Below are 25000 nucleotides of genomic sequence, written 5' to 3' on the forward strand. Positions count from 1 at the left end.
TCACTAGTAACTGTTAGTTCCAATAATTGTTCAATCAAAATAGAGTGTCAATCTTAAATAGACCCTCAAACTTTGAACATTGCCACTCCCAATGCTTCAGATGGTGCAATTTCCAGCACCTCCATTGCTATTAATATATATGGTTGTCCAGTAGGTCTCGGGTGACGTTTACTGTCAAAAAAGACTTTTCACAGCATTATCTAATAATACCCTTGTGCTGGTTATTTTTGGAAAAACCTCCCAGTTACTGAAGTGTGATTTACTGTTGGGGAAATCTAAAATGCTGGTTGGTGGAGCATTTGAGAAGTGCCAGATAATGCAAAACTTTCTGTAGGTGGCTATGACAGGTTGGATTTTACCCAACACTTTTGCCTCATGTTCTTGGGGTTACCTTGATGTAGATAGTTTGTATTGTACAAAGTCTGTCTTGTGTGCTATGTATATATTAAAGTAACTGCATTTAAAAGTTAACCCAAGTTCTGGATAAAATGATTGGTGGTATGAAATTCCCACCAAATTTCTCAATGTTTACTGAGATGCAAGATATATTGTACTAAGTGTGTATTAGATTTATTTCCAAGTTAAGACACAGAGAAGCCAAATTAAATTTTGATACTCAATTTGCAGAATGATTAAAAATCTTGAAATTAAAATCCATTCAGAAGTGATAATTATTTTTCTTCTTTTAAAAATAAAAAAGTCGGTAATATGATAGCATTATCACTAATGAATCAGCCCTACGTAAGAATTCTGAATGCAATGATTACAGGTCTATTGATGTTGAGCAGGAAATCTGCAATGAAGTTCAGATCTTTAATCAGTCTTAAAAACAAAAGAATTCTACAATACTGTTTAATCCAGAGCTGCTCAAGCCATTTGTGTCATGAAGAAACAAGATTTATTATACAGATTACTAATAAGCAGGGATTCATAGAATCCCTACATTGTGGAAGCAGGCCATTCGACCCACTGAGTCCATACTGACCCTTCAAAGAGCAGCCCACCCAAACCCAACCCCGTATACTGTCCCTGTAACTCTGCATTTTCCCATGGCTAATCCACCTGGCTTGCACATCCCTGGACACTGGGCAATTTAGCATGCCAGTTCACCTAACCTGTACATCTTTGGATTGTGGGCGAAAACTGGAGCACCTGGAGAAAATCCACGCAGAAATGGGGACAATGTGCAAACTCCATACAGACAGTCACCCGAGGGTGGAATCAAGCCTGGATCCTTGGTGCTATGAGGCAGTAGTGCTAGCCACTGAGCCACCATACACATATATTATTTGTACTCTGAGTGGCAGATTGACCTTGTATAATTTGCAAGATTAAAAACTCAGCATAGACAGAGTTGAATTAAAAACTAGCAAGCTAATGATGATTCTGTATCCAGTTATTTACAATCTTCCTTACACCTCTTCATCATGCATACACTCCTGGAACTCCCTTATGGTAAAACCATGCCAGCAAAAGCTTATCCATATGATGTAGGAGCAAGAGTCAGCCCTCGCCCCATCAAGTTTGTTTGATAAGATCATGGCTGACCTGATTACTCCACGTTCCCGTTTGCGATTGATAACCTTTCATCCCCTTGATTATCAAGAATCTATCTAACTTTGGCTTAAAAACATTTGAAGTCTCTACCTCTTGAGGAAGTATGTTCCAAAGACTCATGATCATCTATGTTAAATTGGTAACCCCTTATTTTTGAACAAGAACTCCCTAGATCTAGATTCTCCATATCATCTAGCCAAGATCCACAGGATCTTAGATGTTTCTAATAAGTTGACCTTTGTTCTTCTAAACTCCAGTTTAAATTGTAAAAAAATTGAGGCCCTAGCACTGATCCCTGTAGCGCACCACTCTTGACATCCTCCCAAGAAATAACTGATCCATCTATGCTTACTCTGTTTCCTGTGAGAGCCGATCTATATCCATGTCAATGTATTACCCATTACCTTGATCCTTTATCTTCCACACTAATCTTCAATGTGGCACCTTATCAAATTCCTTCTGAAAATATAAGTACAGTACATCCACCAGTTCTCCTCTATCCATAGTACAGATTGCCTTGATCCGCTACAATTTGTGTACCCTTACAAAGATATGCAGTTAATGCCAAATCCCCTGGCCCTACACTCATCCCTGGAACATCTGAATAACAAAGACACTGATGTCAGATTCCTATCTATTGACTTCAGCTACACCTTCAACACCATAATTCCAACAAAACTCATCTCCAAACTCCAAGACCTAGGGCTCTGCTCCCCACTCTGCAACTGGATCCTCGACCTCCTGACCTATAGACCTCAATCAGTAAGGATAGGTGAGAATACCTCCTGCACAATAATCAACACTGGTGTCCTACAAGGCTGCATAGTCAGCCCCTTACCGTACTCCATATACACTCAGTACAAATTCAGCTCTAACTCTCTTTACAAATTTGCTGATGAAACCACAGTAGCGAGTTGGATTTCGAACAATGACAAGACAGAACACAGGAAGGAGATAGACAGTTTAGTGGCATGATGTAAAGAACAATCTCTCCCACAACATCAGCAAAATGAAGGAGCTGGTCATTGACTTTGGAAAGTGGAGTGGAGAATGCACCCTCTCTATATCAATGGTGCTGAAGTGGAGGTGGTTGAAAGCTCCCAGTTCCTAGGAATAAATATCATCAACAATCATTGCCTCTTCTGCCTCAGAAGGCAAAATAAATTCCACATGTCTACAATGACTCATCAATTTTTATGGATGCACCATAGAAAGCATCTAATTCGGATACGTCGTAGCTTGGAATGGCAACTGCTCCGCCCAAGACCACAAAAAATTACAGATCTGTGAACCCAGCCCAGACCACCATGAAAACCAGCCTTCCTTCCATTGACTCCATTCACACTTCCTGCTGCCTTGGGAAAGCAGCCAACATAATCAGAGACCCCTCCCATCCCCGGTTATAATCTTTTCCAACATCTTCTGTCAGGCAGAAGGTAAAAAAAGTTTGAAAACACATACCAACAGATTTAGGAACAGCTGCTTCCCCACTGTCATCAGACTTATGAACAGACCTGTCATATATTAGAGTTGGTCTTTCTCTGCACCTTCTCTGTAGCTGTAACCATCTCTTCTGCATTCTGTTCTGTTGCCCTGGTGCACTTGTGTAAGGTATGATTTGCCTGGTTAGCATGCCATACAATACTTTTCACTGTATCTTGGTATCTGTGACAATAATAAATCACATCAAACCCAACATGTTACTATTTCAGAGGTCTTCAACAAATTGGTTAAATGTTATCTCCCATTAATGAAATCAAAATGAATGTGCCTGCTTACCTTGAATGCCTCTTGAGTTTGCAGAAGTCTTTAATAATAGCTTTTAAAATTTTCCCTATGGTTGCTGTTAACAGGGCTGTAGTTTCCTGCTTTCTGTCTCCCTTTTTGAATAAAGGAGTTGCATTCATTATTTTCCAATCTAATGTAACCTGGACTTGTTTGCTCGCAACTCCCACAACAAGTAACATATAATTTAGCTTAATTGAACACAGCCAGCTGATAATCAATGTGCAGCCTGGAAATCCCCTCGGTGGCCTGTTAACATTTATAAAGCATACATGAGAAATCTCTGACTAAGATGTCTTTAAAACTACTTGCCGTGTTTTTGAGTTTTTTTTTAAAGTGGGTGCTCTTACATTTATTTTAATTTCTCGTGTGTAGGTTTTATCAATGTTCACCTCAACAAAGAGTTTGTCTCCAAGCTGCTGACTGATCTCCTTGTAAATGGAGTTCAACCTCCCTTGGTAGGACCAAAGAGAAAGGTATGCAATTTATAACTAGGAAAGAGCAGAATATCTCTCTTTTTAATATAAGTTTTGTTTTGTGGCTATTATTTAAAATGTTACTGTGGTGTGTGACCAGTTTTTTTCCAATTTACGGTGTCTTTGAATCTCATTGTGTGGCTGTGAGGCTCTGAATTTACAATGCAGCAAGACTCTGCTATGTGCAAGTTGATAACTGTATTTCATACTTTCTAACAGTGACTTCTTTTTCTCCTTTAAAATGTTTGTTGAAATATTCACAATTTTTATAGAAAAGAAAAGCTTGCATTTATATCCCCTGCTTCACAACCTCAGGACCTTGCTAAAGATTGTACAGCTAGTGAAATACTTTAGAAGTATAGTCAGTATTATAACGCAATAAATGACATCACCAAGTTACACACACCATGTTCTCAGAAACAATAGTGAAACAAATATTCAATCTGTTCTAGTTATATTTATTGAATGATAAACATTAGCTGGTTTTTGTTTTTGTTTTTGTTTTTGTTTGCATGGTGCCATGTGATTATTTATGCTCAAATGAAAGGACATATAGGGCTACAATTAGTTTTACAGCCAAGTGTCTCACCACATAAGGTGCAACACTCCCCCACTACTTCGCTAAAGCATTGGCCAACACTTTGCACTCAAGGCTCTGGAATAGAACTTGAGCCATTACCTTTTGTTTCAGAGAATGAGTTCTGTTGTTGAGCTAAGGTTGAGATGTATTTGTTGAGAAACTGGTTTATAATGATTGAGTGAAAATCCATTCTCATTACATTGACTACTGGGAATTTTATTCCTTTTTGTGTGTTACATTCTGTGATACTATCTCAAATTCTCTAGAAATCACCAAAAAGTATCATTGATTTTTTTTTTAAACTAATATTTGCCCAAATATTTCAAAGATGGATCTTTACCAGCTTCTCTCAGTCAACAGATTACATGTTTGAAATCCTAAAACTACTGTTTAAAGGCAACGTGGGAACAGAGTTTTTATATCATGTCAGCAGCCGGGAGGGAGAGTGATGTAGGGTTCTGGTTTGTAGTCTGTTATTTTCTGATTTATTAAGTGGTTTGAATAAGCCCCCCAGATTCCTGGTTCTAGACGTTGGATTTATTTAGGGAACATGAAATGAAGAAGGCAGTAGACAGGTATTGCAGGGCAAAAGAATCTCTGCATTTATTTAAAATAGAAAAGTTAAGTATAATATAAGAAATACAGGTAAATGTTGTAAACAGGGAAATTGACACAATCAACTATACAGAGAACAGGAATATTATTAAATACAATATTAGCTAGATTAAACACTATTAGATCCTAAATTCAACAGTTTTAATTACAAAATCAGACTTCCTACCCTTGAGGTTCCTATGCATTGTCACCACCCACCTTCCCCTCTCTGCTAGCTAGGTCAAAACGTTGGGGTCTCAGGAGTTTCAGCTCACCACTGAGGAAAGCATGTCTTTATGATGTGTCCAGTTGCTGTGGTTCTTGCCATCGGTTCTCTTGGTTCGGAACAGACCTGTGTCTGGTAGCTGTTTTGTTCAGGAAGCTCTAGTTGGCTTCCCCCTCTTGCATGTTTTTTGTTCCAATGAAGCCCTTTGTTTGGCTTCCCTGTTTTTGGTTCTCACTTTGGCAGTTGTGGTGTTTGGTTCCAAAGCTGCTTGTTGGGGCTGGAAACCTGCGGGGAAGCTTTTTGTGCAGAAGGTTGTTGAAAATAAAGCCTGGCTCTCAGGTGAGATCGGAGCTAGCAGTTATCCAGACTATGTGCCCCATTACCTCCACTCAAATTTATGTTGTCCATTGTACTTCTGGTGATTCCTTCTGAAGCACATTGGTTTCCTGATCGCTAAGGGTATGTGTGAATGGATTTTCATTTGAAGTTGAATGCCAACATTTCTGTGAATGGATTTCTATTGAAGTTATACTTTAATGTGGAGACCTCAGCAGGTCTGAAACCTCCACTATAGAAATAAATTATGTAATACAAATTACATACAGGTAGTTCTCCTATAATGCGATAGTTGCGTTCTTGTGTAACCACGTGTTATAGAAAATCGCATTACAGGGAAATTGCAATAGAAAATCGCTATAACCTGTACAGCAGTGGAGGTATCAGACCAGCTGAGGTCTCCTCATTAAAAGCAAGTCTCAAAGCTTGCTATTGATACAGCATAAAATACCCAATTGAATATATTTTCTTTGTAGGTGGTGGTTGATTTCTCCTCTCCAAATATTGCCAAAGAGATGCATGTGGGCCATCTGCGATCAACCATCATTGGAGACAGCATGTGCCGCTTGTTTGAGTTTGTGGGTTATGACGTTTTAAGGTCAGTGAAAGTGATTAATTATGTGCATGTTTAATTCCCACTTCAGTCGCAGGAAATTAGTAACCCGGTTTCATAGATTTACCACCCAATTACATGTAAAAGTTTGAACATTGGCATGAAAGCAAATGCTGTTGATACAGAGAATCTTAAATAAAAATGGGAACTGCTTAGCAGGTTCAGCAGCAACAGATGAGAGGAAAACAACTAACCATAAGACATAGGAGCAGAAATTAGGCCATTTGACCATCGAGCCTGCTCCGCCATTCAATCATGGCTGATAAGTTCCTCAACCCCATTCTCCTGCTTTCCCCCCATAACTCTTGTTCCCTTTGATAAACAAGAACCTATCTATCTCAGTCTTAAATGTACTTGATGACCTGGCCTCCACATCCTTCTGTGGCAGTGAATTCCATAGATTCACTACTCTCTGGCCGAAGAAGTTTCTCCTTATCTCCGTTCTAAAAGGCCTTCCCTTTACTCTAAGGCTGTGCCCTCGGGTCCTAGTCTCTCCTACCAATGGAGGCATCTTTCCCAACATCCACTCTGTCCAGGCCATTCAGTATTCTGTTAGTTTCATTTAGATCCCCCCTCATCTCTCTAAACTTCAATGAGTATAGTCCCAGAGTCCTCAAACGTTCCTCATATGTTAAGCTTTCCATTCCTGGGACCATTCTCGTGAACCTCCTGTGAACCCGCTCCAGGGCCAGTACATCCTTCCTGAGATATGGGGCCCAAAACTGCACACAATACTCCAAATGTGGCCTGACCAGAGCCTTATAAAGCCTCAGTAGTACATCCCTGCTTTTGTATTGAAGTCCTCTCAAAATAAATGCCAACATTGCATTTGCCTTCCTGACTACTGACTCAACCTGCAAGTTTACCTTGAGAGAATCCTGGACTAGAACTTCCAAGTCTTTTTGCACTTCAGACTTCTGAAGTTTCTCCCCATTTAGAAAATAGTCCATGCTTTTATTCTTCTTACCAAAGTGCATGACCTCACACTTTCCCACGTTGTACTCCATTACGTTTCAGGTCTGCTCTTTTGTCACAACTGAGAAAAGCTTAAACATGATTTGAACAAGTAATAGGTCGGAAATGATTAGGGAAAGAACAAAAGGGAAAGAATGTTTCCTGCTTCAAAAGCCAAAAGGAATGGTAATAGTAATGAAACAGTATCAGCTTGAAAAGAATTCCTCAATGGAAAACAGTGGGCTGTGATAAATTATTAATTGTTGTTGAGGATGTTAGCAGTGGTATTTCCCAAGTATCAATGTTAGGACTACTTCTTTATTGATATGTGAGTTGGATATTGGAATTCATGGTGACATTTCAAAATTTACTCATGATAGTAATGTGGAGGTATGGCAAATACAGGTAGTTCTCCTATCACACGATAGTTGCATTCTTGTGTGACCTTGCACTATAGAAAATCGCATTATAGGGAAATCGCTATACTTGTCCAGCAGAATATTTGCATTATCCAAACAGCGCCCACTATTCATCAATCGCGTTACAGCCAATTTGTGTTTACAAAACATGCATTATAGCATAACTACCTGTGCAGTAGTCCCTGATTTACGAATGTCCGACTTATGAATAATACTTAGGAGATCCCAAAAGGGGGTGTGTTAGTATTTTAAAGATCTGACAGGTGAACATTTCCACGTATTTACAAATGGCTATTTTAGTGTTTTGTATTGTGTTCCGACTTACAAACATACTCAAGAATGGATCCTGTTCATAACCTGGGGACCGCCTGTAGAGAAGGTGACAGCAATTGATTACAACATAGCATAAGCTAACAGAGTGAACAGATCATTGACACAGATTTGCTATACTAGTATAGAGAAGTGTGAGGTAGTGCATATTGGTATAAGGAATAGAGACAGGCAATATCAACTTAATAACAAAGTTTTAAAGTACAGAGGTGTTGGGAATTTACTTAAATTGACCTTTGAAAGTGACAGTGAGCTGAGGAAGTTAAAAGCAAAGTATATGAAGCTTCGGTTTCAGAAATAAACATACTGATTATAAAAGCAGAAGTTATGCTTAACTTCCATAAAATTCTGGCTAGGCCATTGTTTAGAATATTGCATTCGGTTATGATTACTACATATTAGGAGTCTTTGAGAGGTTGTAAACGATATTTAACAGATTGATTCCTGGATTAACTGTTAAGGTTAGGTTTGAGAAGCTGAGGTTGTTTTCCTTAGAGCAAAGGAGATTTGACACAGGTGCCCAAGAAAGGTTTATTTAAGGTAGACTTGAGAAAAGACTTTTGTATTACTGATCGTACAAAGACTAGGAGAAATGCATTTAAGGTTTGCCAAGAGATGTAAGCGGCTGTGAGGAAGAATTTTATTTTACAGTGAGTTGTGTGATCTGGAACATGCTGCTCACGAGAGTGGTAAAAATAGAGACAGTCAATAATTTTTAAAAGTATTCAATGGGCTTTTGAGGGAAATAAACTTGCAGTAATATGAGGAGCAAGCAGGGGAATGGAACAGATTGTATGGGTGTATAAAATACTGGCAAGGCATTAGGGAGCCAATTTACCTCTCTCAACATGATGATATTCTTGTGCACAGCTTTGATTATTGTTAAACTTAAGAATTACAATGTGCAGTACCTAGTTGCACAAATGAACTGCAAGTTACAGCATGCAAATTGAAGTCATTTGGATATGAAAAAATACAAGTTAGCTGTGTAATTCCTAAATTCAGAGTAGAATCGAGTATGACTTTATTAACTTACCTTTTTTAAAAAATCAGACTTAAGTGTGTATCCTTTTCGTACAAGCTTAAATAGAGTATGTGTGTATAAGCCCATCAATTGCAAAGAGTGTTGCTTTAACACTGACTTACTTACCTCATATTAAGGGTTATTTCTTCTTTTTCAATTTTTAAGTTTGGAAGGTGGTCACTTACTGTTGCCTTTACAACAGAAGCTGCATCTTTGTCATTGAGTTCGAAACTAATATCTATTCTTCAAAATAATGAAAATTATATTTTAATTATAGTGAAATGCAGATTAATTAGTGTAAATTGATCACATTATTTGAATTCTGTTTAAGTTGTTGTTTTCATGTTTTGTATACTTCTGTGTATACTGCTAAAATACAGTCATCAGAAAGTTAGTGGGGGAAGCCAAAGGCTTTCACCTGCAATCAGAAAGAAAAGTGTTTTGAATGCTTCTATTAAAAGCTTGAATGAAGTATACATTTTACAGTGATTAAATAAATGGTGATGTGCAGATCATCACAGTTGGCAAGAACTAAAGCAATAAAAGAAATTGCATCTCATTTCTTCGCAACAGTGGAAAGACCTTTATTGGATTCATGCTAGAATGGCTCAGTCTGCTTGCAGACCAAGTGTATCCAGATGAACATTGTGGTTTCTGAGTTTGCAGATCAACAGCAGATATGATCTTCTCCCTATGCCAGCTCTAAAAGTGGTATAGAAAACAGGGGATCAATAATTATTCATCTTTCTTTCGTAGATCCCTCTGAGATATTCAACATGCTCAGCAGGGAAAGTCTCTGAGATTTAGGTATTGACTATCTACCAAAACTTCTCAGTCTCAGCTATACACTTGACAACGTGCACTGCACTGTAGAGTTTAACGGTTCCGCTTCCAACAGTTTCAGGGTGAAGACTGAAGTGAAACAGAGTTGTGTTCTAACCACTATTTTGGTTGACTTTTGCCTACCCTGCAGATCTGCATGCTGGGTCAGATAGCAGGCTCTACAGTCTGTCAAAACTAAAGTAAAGTACTGCAGCACAGCTTGATCTGAGAATTTCTCCAAGTTGATCATGCCTGCTGGTCACTCACATTGGAATTCAGCTACAAAAAAAATTGTTTCTTCCTTGACTACATAGGAACAAAGGATTTGGGAGAAGAAGAGATTCAAGGAGGTTGTGGCTCATCTGGTTAAGGTGTTAATTCCATCATATCTGCCCATATTCCTGAATCCCTTGTCTATAAAACAAACTATTTAACAGAGCCATAAATTAATTCAGTGATACAGCCTGTACTGCTTTGTGAAGAAGAGCATTCTCAAGACTGATAGCCATCAGTACTCTCTTTTTTGGTCCCCTGGTGTGTGGACTTCCAAGGTCTGTGCGTGACATCGACTTCCAAAACCAGAAGTAACTGCGTTAGCACGTGAATCGGCGTATGTAGAACCTTGGAGGAACTGCAAATTGGCTGATTGGCGCAGAGCTGAGTGTGAATGTTAGTAACTGTCTGAAATAAAATGTTCATATCTTTTTTTATTTTAAAACTGTGTCCGCTAGTTCTAGTTTGATTTAATATGATTTGTTATTGTCACACATACCTGAATACAGTGAAAAGTTTTGTTTTGTGAGCAGTACAGGCAGTTCATAACATACAAGGAGATTCAAATCATAGAGGGTTTAGACGGAGTGAGGCATACAGGGTTATGGCTGCACAGGAGGTGCACAAAAGCAAGAGCAACATTGGATTTGAAATTAGAGAGGTCCATTTAGCAGTCTGATGACAGCAGGGAAGTTCAAGAAGCTGTTCTTGAACCTGTTGGTTTGTGTGTTCTAGCTTCTGTATCTTCTGCCTGACGGAAGAGGTTGGAAGAGGGTATTGCCAGGGTAGGAGGGATCCTTGATGAAGTTGACAGCCTTTCTGCCGCAGTGTGGAAGTGTAGATGGATCTTCCCAGTATCCAACATATCAATTCCCCCTCTGGATTTCATATGTTTCATAACTTCACCTCTTCTAAACTTCAGTCGGCATAGACCCAATTTATTCACCCTTCATAAGATAAGCCCTTCAGCCCAGGAGTGAGTTGAGTGAATCTTATCTGAACTGATTCTAACAATTAAATTCCTTTCCAAATAAAATCATCAGAACTGTACACCATACTCTAGACCTGCTTTTACCGTGGCTCAGTTTAGCAGCTGTAAAGCTGTCTGATTTTTATATTCAATCCCCCTTCCATTAAATACAAATATTCCACTTGACTTTCTAATCACTTGCATTTGCATACTAACTTTTTTGTGATCCATGTACCAGGCTATCTAGATCCCTCTGTACCACAGAGTTCTACAATCTCTTTAAATAGTATATTGTTCTTCTGTTTCCTGCCAAAGTAGATGAGTTCACGTTTTCACACATTAAACTTCCACCTGCTAATTTTTTGTTTTCCCTTTTGCCCTAACTTGTTCTCCCATCAACAAAACCATGGTCCATGGTGTAATCACATCTTTACTCTTGATCACACTAAGACCACAATGAATAAACGTAATACATTCTGCTACCTTTGGTCCATGATGTATAGCAGATACAGGCATGGAAAAAGCAGCTACTGTTGGCCACCACGTGAAACATGCATGCAATGTCATCTGGTGTGTCTGAAGATCAAAATGCTGGCTCCTGAGGCCAGTTTTCTCAGGAGCTCATAAGTGAGTGATTTAAAGCTGTCTTGAAAGACAACACGACAGTTTTCATCAATTGCATGCACACACCTTTGCCCCTAATTACTCAGAAGACTAAGGAAAATCAGCATGTCCGCAGTGATTCTTATCAATTTTTATAGATGCACCCTAGAAAGCACCAGCTTGGTATGGCAACTGCTTTGTCCGAGACCACAAGAAATTAGAGAGCCATGAGCACAGCCCAGTCCGTCATGAAAACCAGCCTTCCTTCGTTGATTTTGTCTATGCTTCCTGCTGCCTCTGGAAAGCAACCAACTTAATCAAAGACCCCACCCACCTCCATTATACTATCTTTCACCCTCTTCCATCGGTCAGTAGATTCAAAAGTTTGAAAACACGTACCAACAGATTCAAGAACATCATCTTCCCTGCTGTTATCAGATTTATGAATGGATCTCACATATATTAGAGTTGACCTTTCTCTGCACCTTCTCTGCAGCTGTAGTACTGTATTCTGCATTCTATTCTATTACCCTGATGGACTTATGTAGGGTATAATTTGTCAAGACAGCACACAAAGCAATACTTTTCATTGTATCTTGGTATATGTGACAATAAAAAATCAAATCAAATCTCACAAATTGTAAATACAGGAAATCTGATCAAGAAAGAAGCAAATCCAAAAAATAAGTAACACAGGACACGTCAGAGGCAGAGGTTATGATCTAAATGTGTTGAACTGTACATTGAGTACTGAGGGTCTGTTGAAGTGAAAGAAGAGGTTCTGTGCCTTAATATTACATTGAGCTTTGAAAGCCACAGCAGATCCTGGATAGAGGTCAAAAGGGAAGCAAGGTAGAAAATTAAAATAACAAATGATAGGAGGGGCTTGGAGTCATGCATGTAGTCTGTAGAATATTCTGGGTGACTGCAATGGACCAGTGTGCCACAGAGGGAATGGTGAAAAGGGAGGGCAGTAGAATATGTGCTTAATAGTGGTATCTCACTGGATCTGGTAAAAATAGCAGAAGATGATCCATTGATTACAGAGGCTGGTGGAGGGAAGGTGACTATAAGGGAGCTCCTGTCATGGTTCTTGGAAACAGGGAAAGGAAAAAGAGCAGAGATATGAAAAATGAATTGGACTTGGTTGAGGACCTTGTCAGCTATGCTGGTTGGAGATCCGTGGTTAAGCAAGATGTGCTCCTATGGAAGCTTGCACCATTAGAATGTTTGGATAGAGACAGTAAGACTTAGAATGGCATGCAATCCTTACAGGTTGTAGGAGTGTAGGGGTTTGTAATAAATTAGTAGCCTATCTGCAGAAATAGAGTTGGAGAAGTTGAGGAGGGAAAGAATCAGAGATGGAGCAGATGATGGTGAAAGGAGGATTGAAGTTGGAAATAAAGTTGGTGAAATTTTTCATAATGAGAGCAGAAGGTGGCACCAACAGTGGCAAGGGTGTGCTGGAAAACTAGATAAAAGAAGGGTCACTAGTAGGATGAGAATAATGAATTTTCCAAATATCCCATAAAAAGGATAGAATATTGAATGTTTTGCATAGCTAGGACCCATTTAGGTACCTTTAGTAGCACCTTTTATTTGGAGAAACCAATTATTTTGGCACTCATCAAGCAGAAGAACTTCGCTGGCTCATGTAAGAGAGATGACGCGTACCCATTGAAGCTGCAAACATTGATTCTTGCACCTGGGAAATGCTAGCTGATGACAGCAGAAAATGATGACATCATCTGCCTGTCTACATGGTCCACCAACATGATCAGTAGCCTGTGGCAGAACCTGCGTCTTATCGATTAATCTTTTCAGCCATCAGCAAAAGTGCACGACATGATGCGACCCCATTTCCAATGAATTTGTGAAAGGGTGCTAGCAACGCCTAAATAAATGCAGTGCTCAGTCTTCTATTTTCCACTTCACTGTAGCCAAGGATATGAAATGATCATTATAGAAAGATTTTGTGACGCTTTTGTAATGCAATTTCATATTATCACCCTTTTTATATAACATCTTTGTTAATTTCAGGCTAAATCATGTTGGTGACTGGGGGACACAATTTGGTATGTTGATTGCACACTTGCAGGATAAGTTTCCAGATTACCTGGTTGTTTCCCCTCCAATTGGAGATCTTCAGGCCTTCTATAAAGTAAGTTGCATCTGATGTTGTTCATGCTGCTTACATTGCTTGCCCATTTGTATACCAGAGCTTGACCAAGTAAATGGAACATTGTAGTAATGTTATAGTAGTTGACCACCCATGCCATTGTTCAGCTATAGAAATGAAATTAATTTTCATTTTCTTCCTTCTCCCCTTTCTATTTGCTTTTTCCATGCAAAGCTTCCATTTTGTGATATTACTTCTTTAACTTTCTTTCACATGTGAAATAAGGAGTGCTGCTACAACCCAATATTTTCAGTTGCAATGTTTAAACTGCTTCAACCTCTTGCTTTCTCTTGCCATATTCTTGGACTGCTTAAAAAAAACATAGCTAGCAAAGCCATCATTTATTTCCAATCCAGATCTGCCCTTGAGAAGCTATTGGAGAGATGATGCTTTGAACTGCTGCATGCTGTATTGTGGAAGAGTCACCACAATGGTATTAGGTAGAGTGTTTTAGGCTTTTGACCCAGTGATAGTGAAGGATCTATATTATATGTCCAAAAGTGAATGATGTGTGAGCGTTAGACGAGAACCTGGAGGTTGATATTCCTATGCATTGATTGCCCTTTTATTTCCAGGTGTTGGAACTTGTAGATTTGGAAGGTGGAGTTTCAATGATACAACATAGTTGACATATGGAAGAGGAGCATTGAATCCAGTAGAGCAGTTTTCAATGATCTAGAAACTGATTCAAAGTGAGTGTTGTTTTGAGACTGGTAACATCTAATATATGATGACTTAGTGGGTTAATTAGATTTTAAGTATAAATTTGACCAAGGCAAAACACACAGGAAAATGTGATTTGGCTTTATAGACCTGTCAGATGCTTGTAATTTATAGACAGATACTAGACCAAGACTTTGTGAGAGATTTGATAATTGCCTATTGTTCCACCCAAAAGGTTTACAAGAATCCTCTGGGGATGGAAGTAAGGGTGACTGTTGGGCTTCTAAGAAATGAGGAATGAGTCTGCAATCTTTTCAAATATCTGGTTTTATTTTGTCTTTTATATGTAAACTACAAGTTGAGAGCTCTGCAGCAAAAGCTTTATTCATGCCTCTTATACATTTTCACTTGATCCTCCCTGACACCGCCAGTATCGGTCGATACATTTTGTTAATCTATCCTACAAGATCTGGGCAATAGTTTCTTTGGCATGTACTTCCATATCTGCTTCTTGATCATACCTGCAAGGCAGCTTTTTGCAATAGCATTTATAAATTTAACCTTTGTTATGCTGTAGCTTAATTGCACAATTTTCAATCTCCTCCACAGTGACCTTCCTCACTTTCCCTCCTGCAGAGTCCTAGTTTGGATTATCATTTCTTTTTCAAGGCCAATTAGAGATGGCAACAAATGCTGGTCCTAGCTAGCGAAAATCATACCGTGAAAGAATAAAGAAAGTAGAAAATTGCCATGTGTCATTCAGAATAATTTATTACGCCTGTCTTTCTGGCATGATATGCTGAGTAGGAATGAGAAGAAAAAAGAAACTAATTTTATGACTGACTGCTTTGGCTAAATGTAATCTTGTATCACAATGTTACAGTATAGAAGCTGGTTGTTCGACCCATCATGTCTGTGCCGGCTGTCCAGATAAGCATTGTGACTTCATACCATTCTCCTGCCTTTTATCCGTACCCTTGCACATTGTTTCTCTTTAAGTAATCATCTTATGTTGTCTTGAATGCCTTCATTGAACTCCTGTGTCTACCATATGTCCAAACAGTGCATTCAGACCCATATTGTATCCCAAAGCAAATGTAGATCTTTAAAGTATTCATTAATGAATTTAAAGTAAATTTTATCTGCAGTGAAGCATCTTGCTCCATCATGCATCGTTTAGTTACTTTAAAGCAGATAGTTTTGCACTTTAAATGGAGAATGATGCTTGTGTTGAATTAATTATATGAAAATAAGCTCACTGAGCAACCATGATTTGTGAAACAGTTTATCATCAAAATTATAAGATGAGATTTCGATTGTGGTCACTGTCACTCACGCATTATATAAAGCAATCTAAATGTATATATTTAAATGTTGTACCCTGTTTAGTTTAAGCTGAGTGGAATGTGTCTTTTTGAGATGATTGTCAAGACATTGCTGAGCTAGAATGCTCCATTGAAATGTTGCACTTGCTGTCTTTGCTGAAAGATTGTTTGTGATATGCTGACTGCAGATTGCTAGAAGTTAATTTTCTATTATTGGCAAATAATACTGCTTAAAATTCACAGAATTACATTGCATAGAATATACAACACAGAAACAGGCTATTTAATTCATGTGGCCCATGACTCTGTTTTTCTATGTATGAGTCTCCTCCCATCCCACCTAATTAAACCTGTCAACATAACCTGTTCCTTTGTCCCCTATATGTTTATCCAGCTCTTGCCACACTTCCTATGGTAGCATATTCCACTTTCTAACCACTCACTCTCTAAAGAGGTTTTTTTTTCCCCTGAATCTTCTATTGTATTTATAATCAGCTGTCTTATATTTATAACCCTTGGTTTTGGTCTTGCCTGTGAATAGAAACGTTTCTCTGCCTACCTTACTGAACCTCCCATGATCTTAAATATTTCCGTATTGCAACCTGTTCCGTTTTGCCCGATAGATCTAAGTTCTCAGTTTTAGATTCATTCTGGTAAATGGTACTCCCATGGCTCTATAACTTTTATGTAATATGCAGCCCAGAACTGTTCACCATACTTCAGGTGGGATTTAACAACAGTTCTGTGCAATGTTGCAAAACTGAACTTGTCATAACTTAACTCATCTGCTTTTCACTCCTATCCCACCAGATATCCACTGCTTAATTCAATGTCAGTTTTTTTTTAAAGGTTACTGCTTTATTATAGCCAGGATTTGAGTACTCCTGTCAAACAAGCACGCAAACTTAGGTCAGAAGTAAATCAGTTAGCAGTTTGAATCTGTTAACATAAGAACATAAGAACTAGGAGCAGGAGTAGGCCATCTGGCCCTTCGAGCCTGCTCTGCCATTCAATAAGATCACGGCTGATCCTTTCGTGGACTCAGATCCACTTACCCAAGTTCTCACCGTATCCCTTAATTCTTTTATTGTTCAAAAAAAATCTACCTTTTTTTAAAAAACATTTACTGAAGTAGCGTCAACTACTTCACTGGGCAAGGAATTCCATAGATTAACAACCCTCTGGGTGCAGAAATTCCTTCTCAGTTCAGTCCTAAATCTGCTCCCTCTAATCTTGAGGCTATGCCCTCTTGTCCTAGCTTCACCTGCCAGTGGAAACATCCTCTCTACTTCTATCTTATCTATTCCCTTCATAATTTTATATGTTTCTATAAGATCCCCCCTCAATCTTCTGAATTCCAATGAATATAATCCCAATCTACTCAGTCTCTCCTCATAAGCCAACCCCCTCAACTCTGGAATCAACCTAGTGAACCTCCTTTGCACCCCCTCCAGTGCCAGTACATCCTTTCTCAAGTAAGGAGACCAAAACTGCACACAGTACTCCAGGTGTGGCCTCACCAGCACCTTGTACAGCTGCAACATAACCTCTCTGCTTTTTATTTCAATCCCTTTAGCAATGAAGGACAAAATTCCATTTGCCTTCCTAATTACTTGTTGTACCTGCAGACCTACTTCTGTGATTCATGCACAAGGACACCCAGGTCCCTCTGCATAGCAGCATGCTGCAACTTTTTACCATTCAAGTAATAATCCTTTTTACTATTACTCCTACCAAAATGTATGACTTCACATTTATTTACATTGTATTCCATCTGCCAGACCTTTGCCCACTCACTCAATGTATCTATGTTCCTCTGCAAAGTTTCACAGTCCTCTGCACACTTTGCTTTGCCACTCATCTTAGTGTCATCTGCAGACTTTGACACCCTACATGTGGTCCCCAACTCTAAATCATCTATATAAATTGTAAATAATTGCGGTCCCAACACCGATCCCTGAGGCACATCACTAGTCACTGACTGCCAGCTAGAATAGCACTCATTTATCCCCACTCTTTGCTTCCTGTTCGTCAACCAATCCTCTATCCATGCTAATACTTTACCCTTAATGCCATGCATCCTTATCTTATGCAGTAGCCTCTTGTGCGGCACTTTGTCAAAGGCCTTTTGGAAGTCTAGGTACACCACATCCACTGGGTTCCCATTGTCCACCTCGCTCGTAATGTCTTCATAGAATTCCAAAAGATTTGTCAAGCATGACCTGCCCTTCATGAACCCATGCTGCGTTTGCCCAACGGGACAATTTCTATCAAGATGCCTTGCTATTTCTTCCTTGATAATAGACTCAAGCATCTTCCCCACTACAGAGGTTAAGCTAACCGGTCTATAATTCCCCATCTTTTGTCTACTTCCCTTTGTAAACAGTGGTGCCACTGTTGTGCTATTGAATCAGATCATAGCTATACTGTTTGTATTTTGAATTCCACATTCCTGTCTACCCCTTGATAACCGTAGATGCTCGTTAGACAATGGAATCAATTTACCTGCGCCTTAAAAATATTCAGTGGTCCCACCTCCTCCATCTTCTGAGGCAGAATTCCAAATTTGCACAACCCTCAGGAGAAAAAAAATTCTTCTCATCTCTGTCCTAAAATGGAAACCTCTAATTTTTAAACAATGCCCCCTGGTTCTGGACTCACCTGCAAGAGGAAACATCATTTCTACAGCCAACTTGTCAAGCGCATTCAGAATCTTATATACTTCAAACAATCTATTGCCCAATCTTCTGAACTGCTGTGGAAGCAAGCACAGCCTGTCCACCCTTTCCTCATAAGACAACCTGTTCAACCTGGATCTCAATCCAGTGTCCTGCTTCTCTACCCTGTTTACTGATGTTTGAAATTCTCAACAACTGTCCTATGTCTACAGGAATCCAAAAAGAGATTTGATGAAGAGGAAGCCTTTAAGAAACGGGCGTATGAGTGTGTAGTACAACTGCAGAGCCACAATCCAGAAATTATTAAGGCTTGGAATCTGATCTGTGATGTTTCTCGGAAGGGTAAGCCAGAAATAAAGGCCATACTTCTTTTCAGCTTAGAGGTATCAAAGTATGTGGATCAGATCCTGATAAATGTGACTGAGGTATACATCAGCCATAATTCAGCTTAATGATGAGGTCAGAAGTCACATGACATCAGGTTAAAGGCCAACAGATTTATTTGAAATCATAAGCTTTTGGAGCGCTGCTGTCACTTTACCTGATGAAGGAGTAGCACTCTGAAAGCTTGTGATTTCAAAGAAGCGTGTTGGACTATAACCTGGTGTCGTATGAGGGGCCAAACTGTCCACAGTGTTGCAGATGTGATCTGATTACTGCCTTGTGTAATTTTTGCAAGACTTCCTTATTTTTCTACTCTATTCCCTTTGAAATAAAGCTCAATGCCACTGCCCTTCTCTCGAACATGGCCACTTGAGACCAGTCTGGTTGCCAGTATTTTGTAGGTATTGTTTATAAGGTCCCATAGGGTGAGCTAAGAGTAATTTTTTGTACATTAGTGTGATTATGTCTAGTCTTGAAAGTGTCTTTAATGGTGTTTGTGGTGGGAATTATTGCCTGGTTAAGTAGTAGGAGCTTGCAGAGTTCATTGCATCCAGATACTTCCTCAGACTGTAGTTTTATTTATTACTATATAGATCCCCTTCATTATAACGGTGTAGTTCTTCAAGTGTGTTGTGAGAGGAAAGTTTACAGGTTGTTGAAATGCTTACTTTGAGCTAATCTGCGTTCTGAGGTATTTAATAAAGATAGAAGTTTTCAGATTTATTTATTTCCCTGGGACACTTTACTTTCGGCATTCCTCACTGATATAGGTGTTGTATTCTACACTTTTTTGGTCAACACCAATTGTTTTCCCAGTTTGAGTATTTTTCAGCAACAGCTATTAGCCCTTGTCTTCATTTTGTAAATTGTTTTTCCAGAATTCCAGAAAATTTATGACTGCCTGGATATACAACTGATTGAAAGGGGAGAATCATTCTATCAAGATATGATGGTTGACGTTGTTAAATTGTTTGAGGAGAAAGGTAAAAATGAGACTGGAATGTGGTAATGCTGCAGCTTCTATTTAACTAAATAAAAATTATTTTTAAATCTTTCTCACAATTTTCATATTTTGTACACAACTTTCTGAATCTATCACTGCTTTTGAAACTTAGATTTTTATGATCCAAATATTAACTCGTTCCTGGCATTAAGTGAAATTTGCTGTTCTGTTTTTCTAAAATCTATAATTTTTTAACTAAGTAAAATAAAATAAGATAAGATGGAATGTAATTAAATCTAGCTATAAAGATAGGAATAATGAACCATTCCAGTTTAATTATTTTACAATTACGTGAGGAAATAATTATAACCATTCGAGGTTTGTTTCGTATCATTGCCATACCGATGATGAAAACCAGGTTACATGATTTATCTGACAGGTATGACCCAACTCGATGAAGGCCGAAAGATTGTTTTTCCACCAGGATGTTCACTGCCTCTGACAATAGAAAAATCAGATGGAGGCTACACTTATGACACCTCTGACTTAGCAGCTCTGCGACAGAGGATTTTTGATGAGAAAGCTGATATGATTATCTATGTTGTGGATAGCGGGCAGGTGAGTTTGATTCTGAGGCACACTGCTACTGTTTTATCATTCCTGCATATTGAAACTAAGACGTGTTTTGAAGTTAATTTAATCTACTCATTTGGGATTTCAACTTGGTTACTTCAGAAGTAAATCTGCAGATTGTTATTGACTGTCATGTTGCTGGATTGCTAAGTGAGCTTAAGATGTAGGAGCAGAAATAGGCTATCTAACCCATCTCATCTGCTACCTATTTTTGAGGTCATGGTTGATCTGATAATCTTCAACCCTACTTTCCTGCTCTTTCCTTATAAGCTAACTGTTGATTCCTTAGCTCATTAAAAATCTGTCTATATCAGCATCAAATCCTCTTAATGACACAGCCTGTATAGCTGTTTTGGCAAACGCAACAAGATATGGGCAATAAAAACTGAACGAACTGTGGATGCTGTAAATCAAAAGTTGCTGGAAAAGGTCAGAAGGTCTGGCAGCATCTGTGAAGCAAAATCAGAATTAATGTTTTGGGTCTGGTGACCCTTGCTCAGAACTGGACTTGAAACGTTAACTCTGATTTCTCTTCACAGATGCTGCTGAACTTTTCTAAGATCTGGACAATATCTAGCTTGGGCTGATCAGTGGCAAGTAACATTTGTGCTACACAAGTGCCAGGCAGTGATCATCTCCATTCAGAGACAATCTGATCATCCTTTGAAATTCAATAGTGTTACCATCCCCCACTGTCAACATTTTTGACATTACTAATTGACCAGAAACTTAAATAGACTTGCCACATAAACAAAGTCGATATAAGTGCACCTCAGAGACTAGGAATACTCTGGCGAGTAACTCAACTCCTGACTCCACAGTACCTGTCCACCATCTACAAGGCACAAGTCAGGCATATGATGGAATAGTCCCAATTACCTGATGGGTGCAACAACACTCAAGGAGCTTGACCCCATCCAGGACAAAGCAGTCCGCCTGATCGGCATTACATCCCTGGACACTATGGGCAACCTAGCATGGCCAAATCTACCTAATCTGCACATCTTTTACTGCAGTTGGAAAGTGGAGCACCCGGCAAAAACTTACACAGACACAGCCAGAGCGTGCAAACTCCTCACAAACAGTCATTCAAGACATTAAACCCAGGTCCTTGGTGCTGTGAGGCAGCAGTGCTAACCACTGTGCCTCTGTGTACTATCTACAAGATGCAGTGTAGAAATTCACCAAAGATTCTTAGACAGCACCTTCCAAACCTATGATTACTTCCTTCTCGAACGTAAAAGGCAGCAGATACTTGGGAATACTATATACTTTATAAACTGCTCTTTCCACTTGTACTGCCACCCTTCAGTGATCTGTGCACATATGCACCCAGGTCCCTCTGCTCTTGCACCCTCTTTATAATTGAACTATGAATTTGAAACATATAGGATTCTTACGGGGCTTGACAGGGTAAACGCTGAATAATTCCCCTCATAGGAGAGTCCAGGACCAGAGGATGCAGTCTCAGAATAAAGGGGTGCCAATTTAAGACTGAGACAAAGAGGAATTTCTTCTGAGTCTTTGGAACTCCTTGCCACAGAGAGCTGTGGGACCAGAGTATCTGTGTATCTTTATGGCTGAGATCAATAGATTCTTGATCAGTCACAGAATCAAGGGTTACAGAGAAAAGGCAGGAATGTGGACATGAGGAATGATGAATCAGCCATTATTCTGTTGAATGGCAGAGTCATTGTCCCTTGAAGGGACAAACAGCTACTCCTGTTCCCATTTCTTATGGTCTTATTGTCTAACTCCCTATTTTGTATTGTCTTTCAACGTTCTTCCTACCAAAATGTATCACCTCACATTTCTCTGCACTGAACCTCATCTGCCACATCTCAGCCCACTCAACCAACTTGTCAATGTCTCTTTGGATTTCTACACTGTCCTTCTCAATGTACAATTCTTCCAAGTTTTGTGAAATGAAGGTAAATTGCTAGTGAATTAAGTAATTAGAGAGTATTAAATTACATTTGAATGGCTGTGTAAAATTCTTAGTCAAATATTATAAGTAGCTCCTCCAATAACCCGATTGTTCCAATATCAAATCATAACTTCCATTCTGCTATGTGAGAATGCGGAGATCTGAGCTTTAGGTTGTTGCCAAGAATTATTATTCAATAAATTTTATAAATTGCTTGTTTTTACTTCTACTCCAGAGTGTCCATTTTCAGACTATCTTTGCCGCAGCCCAGATGATTGGCTGGTATGATCCCAAAAAGATCAGAGTGGAACACACTGGATTTGGTGTGGTCTTAGGCGAAGATAAGTAAGTGCTCTTAATTCCCATTTCTGTGGTTATCTGGCACATAATCCTTTAAATTTTGAGTCATGATTCTTTGAAAACAGTGAATCTTCCTAACATTTTTAAGTGTTTTTGAACCTTTGAAGAAATTGTGCTTAGGTAACACACTATCCTTTCATTTCTCAAACCTGAGGTTAAATTCTTCTGGGAGAAGTGTTTAATGAGGAGTGGATTTAACCCATTGCAAACCAGGAACCACAGTGTGAAATTTAAGGCAAATTGGCTATCACTCAGGAAGGCAACAGATCTGGTGACTGCAGAAGAACGTTGAGAAATCCATACTGGTACAGAAGAACATAAACATAAACATAGAACGTAGAACAGTACAGCACAGTACAGGCCCTTCGGCCCACGATGTTGAGCCGACCTATTATCCTACTAAGATCAACCTACCCTGCATACCCTACATTTTACTATCCTCCATGTGCCTTTCCAAGAGTTGCTTAAAAGTCTCTAAAGTATCTGACTCAAGATTCCTTTTGTTGTTTTTTTCTACTCAACCTGGGTCTCTCATTTTGGGGGATGGACACTACCATAGAGCCCCTGAATGTTAGGCTAATTGGACTACTGTTACTTGAGGTACTGCTCAGATTTGAATCTAGGATCTCTTGTTTTCAAACAGGCACTTTAACCAACTATGCCAAGGTTTCTCAAAAAGAAAGCTGTTGTTTTGAAAATTGAGTAGCATTGTTGGGAATAGGGAGAACTTGCATGGCAGAATTAGAGATAGTAGGAACTGCCCATGCTGGAGAATCTGAGATAACAAGGTGTAGAGCTGGATGAACACAGCAGGCCAAGCAGCATCAGAGGAGCAGGAAAGCTGACGTTTCGGGTCAAGACCCTTCTTCAGAAATGGGGGAGGGGAAGGGGATTCTGAAATAAATAGGGAGAGAGGTGGAGGCAGATAGAAGATGGATAAAGGAGAAGATAGGTGAAGAGGAGACAGACAGGTCAAAGAGGCGGGGTTGGAGCCAGTAAAGGTGAGTGTAGGTGGGGAGTTAGGGAGGGCCACAATGATGCCACCCGAAAGCTGCAGGAACAGCATCTCATATTTCGCTTGGGAACCCTGCAGCCCAAGGGTATCAATGTGGACTTCACAAGCTTCAAAATCTCCCCTCCCCCGACCGCATCCCAAAACCAGCCCAGCTCGTCCCCGCTTCCCTAACCATTCCTCCCACCTCAAGCCCCACCCCCATCTCCTACCCACTAACCTCATCCTGCCTCCATGACCTGTCCGTCCTCCCTGGACCGACCTATCCCCTCCCTAACTCCCCACCTACATTCACCTTTACTAGCTCCAACCCCGCCTCTTTGACCTGTCCGTCTCCTCTCCACCTATCTTCTCCTTTATCCATCTTCTATCCACCTCCCCCTCTCTCCCTATTTATTTCAGAATCCCCTTCCCCTTCCCCATTTCTGAAGAAGGGTCTCGACCCGAAACGTCAGCTTTCCTGCTCCTCTGATGCTGCTTGGCCTGCTGTGTTCATCCAGCTCTACACCTTGTTATGGCAGAATTAGAAAAGTGTTTAAATCTCTAAAGCATGGCTATCAAAAATTCACTGCTATCCTTTCTCAACCAGTCCACCGCATATTTATTAGGTTCTGTCAAATTTCTTGGATCTTAAAAAAAAGTTTGAAGAATGATTGGGTTGTCTGTATTTTGATCAGCAACAAAAGAACACTTGGGAATTTTTATACATAACAATGTTATCTTCTTTCATAGAAAGAAGTTCAAGACAAGGTCAGGCGAAACTGTGCGATTGATTGACCTACTGAATGAGGGTCTGAAAAGATCAATGGAAAAACTGTTGGCAAAGGAACGAGACAAGGTAGACTTTTAGTTGTACTGGAGTCTTTGCTACTCATTTCTTTTTAGTTTTTCTTCACCTTGAAAGAAACGTGGCAAGCTGGTGAGAATGGTTGTATTCATGGAGGTAGTGGAATTCTATCTCCAATTATCTTAAATGAACAAAAGGAAAGGTTAGGATAAACTTGTCATGAAAAAGATATTCTTCAGATTACAACGCTTTATATTTACACATCATCATCACAGAATCCCTACAGTATGGAAACAGGCCCTTCGGCCCAACAAGTCCACACCGACCCTTGGAACATCCCACCCAGACCTACTTCCCCTATAACCCACGTAATCTATACATCCCTGAACTCTATGGGCAATTTAGCATGGCCAGTCCACCTGCACATCTTTGGATTGTGGGAGGAAACCGGAGCACCCGGAGGAAACCCACGCAAACACGGGGAGAATGTGCAAACTCCACACAGACAGTCGTCTGAGGGTGGGATCAAACCCGGGTTCCTGGCGCT

The 25000-nt window shown here is 39.6% G+C and overlaps 1 protein-coding gene across 1 annotated transcript; it reads left to right on the top strand.

Annotated features, from left to right (window-relative positions):
* The first annotated feature begins 1427 nt into the window (after positions 1 to 1427).
* On the top strand, positions 1428 to 24531 carry rars1 (arginyl-tRNA synthetase 1). The gene is made up of 9 exons (XM_048603468.1): positions 1428 to 1455; positions 3718 to 3818; positions 6031 to 6152; positions 13603 to 13723; positions 18620 to 18749; positions 19670 to 19774; positions 20174 to 20352; positions 22530 to 22639; positions 24399 to 24531. The coding sequence occupies exons 1-9, from the start codon at positions 1428 to 1430 to the stop codon at positions 24514 to 24516; spliced, it is 1014 nt and encodes a 337-aa protein (XP_048459425.1). The 3' UTR covers positions 24517 to 24531.
* The last annotated feature ends 469 nt before the right edge of the window (positions 24532 to 25000 follow it).

Source organism: Rhincodon typus, chromosome 12 (assembly GCF_021869965.1).
Source record: "Rhincodon typus isolate 14 chromosome 12, sRhiTyp1.1, whole genome shotgun sequence".
NCBI lineage: Eukaryota > Metazoa > Chordata > Chondrichthyes > Orectolobiformes > Rhincodontidae > Rhincodon > Rhincodon typus.

Bases quoted from the DNA above. Each gene is read 5' to 3' on its own strand.
- rars1 (XM_048603468.1), top strand. From the start codon at position 1,428: ATGCATACACTCCTGGAACTCCCTTATG. The intron at 13,724-18,619 runs GTAAGTTGCATC...CTATGTCTACAG, and splicing joins ATCTTCAGGCCTTCTATAAA to GAATCCAAAAAGAGATTTGA. The intron at 18,750-19,669 runs GTAAGCCAGAAA...TTGTTTTTCCAG, and splicing joins CTGTGATGTTTCTCGGAAGG to AATTCCAGAAAATTTATGAC.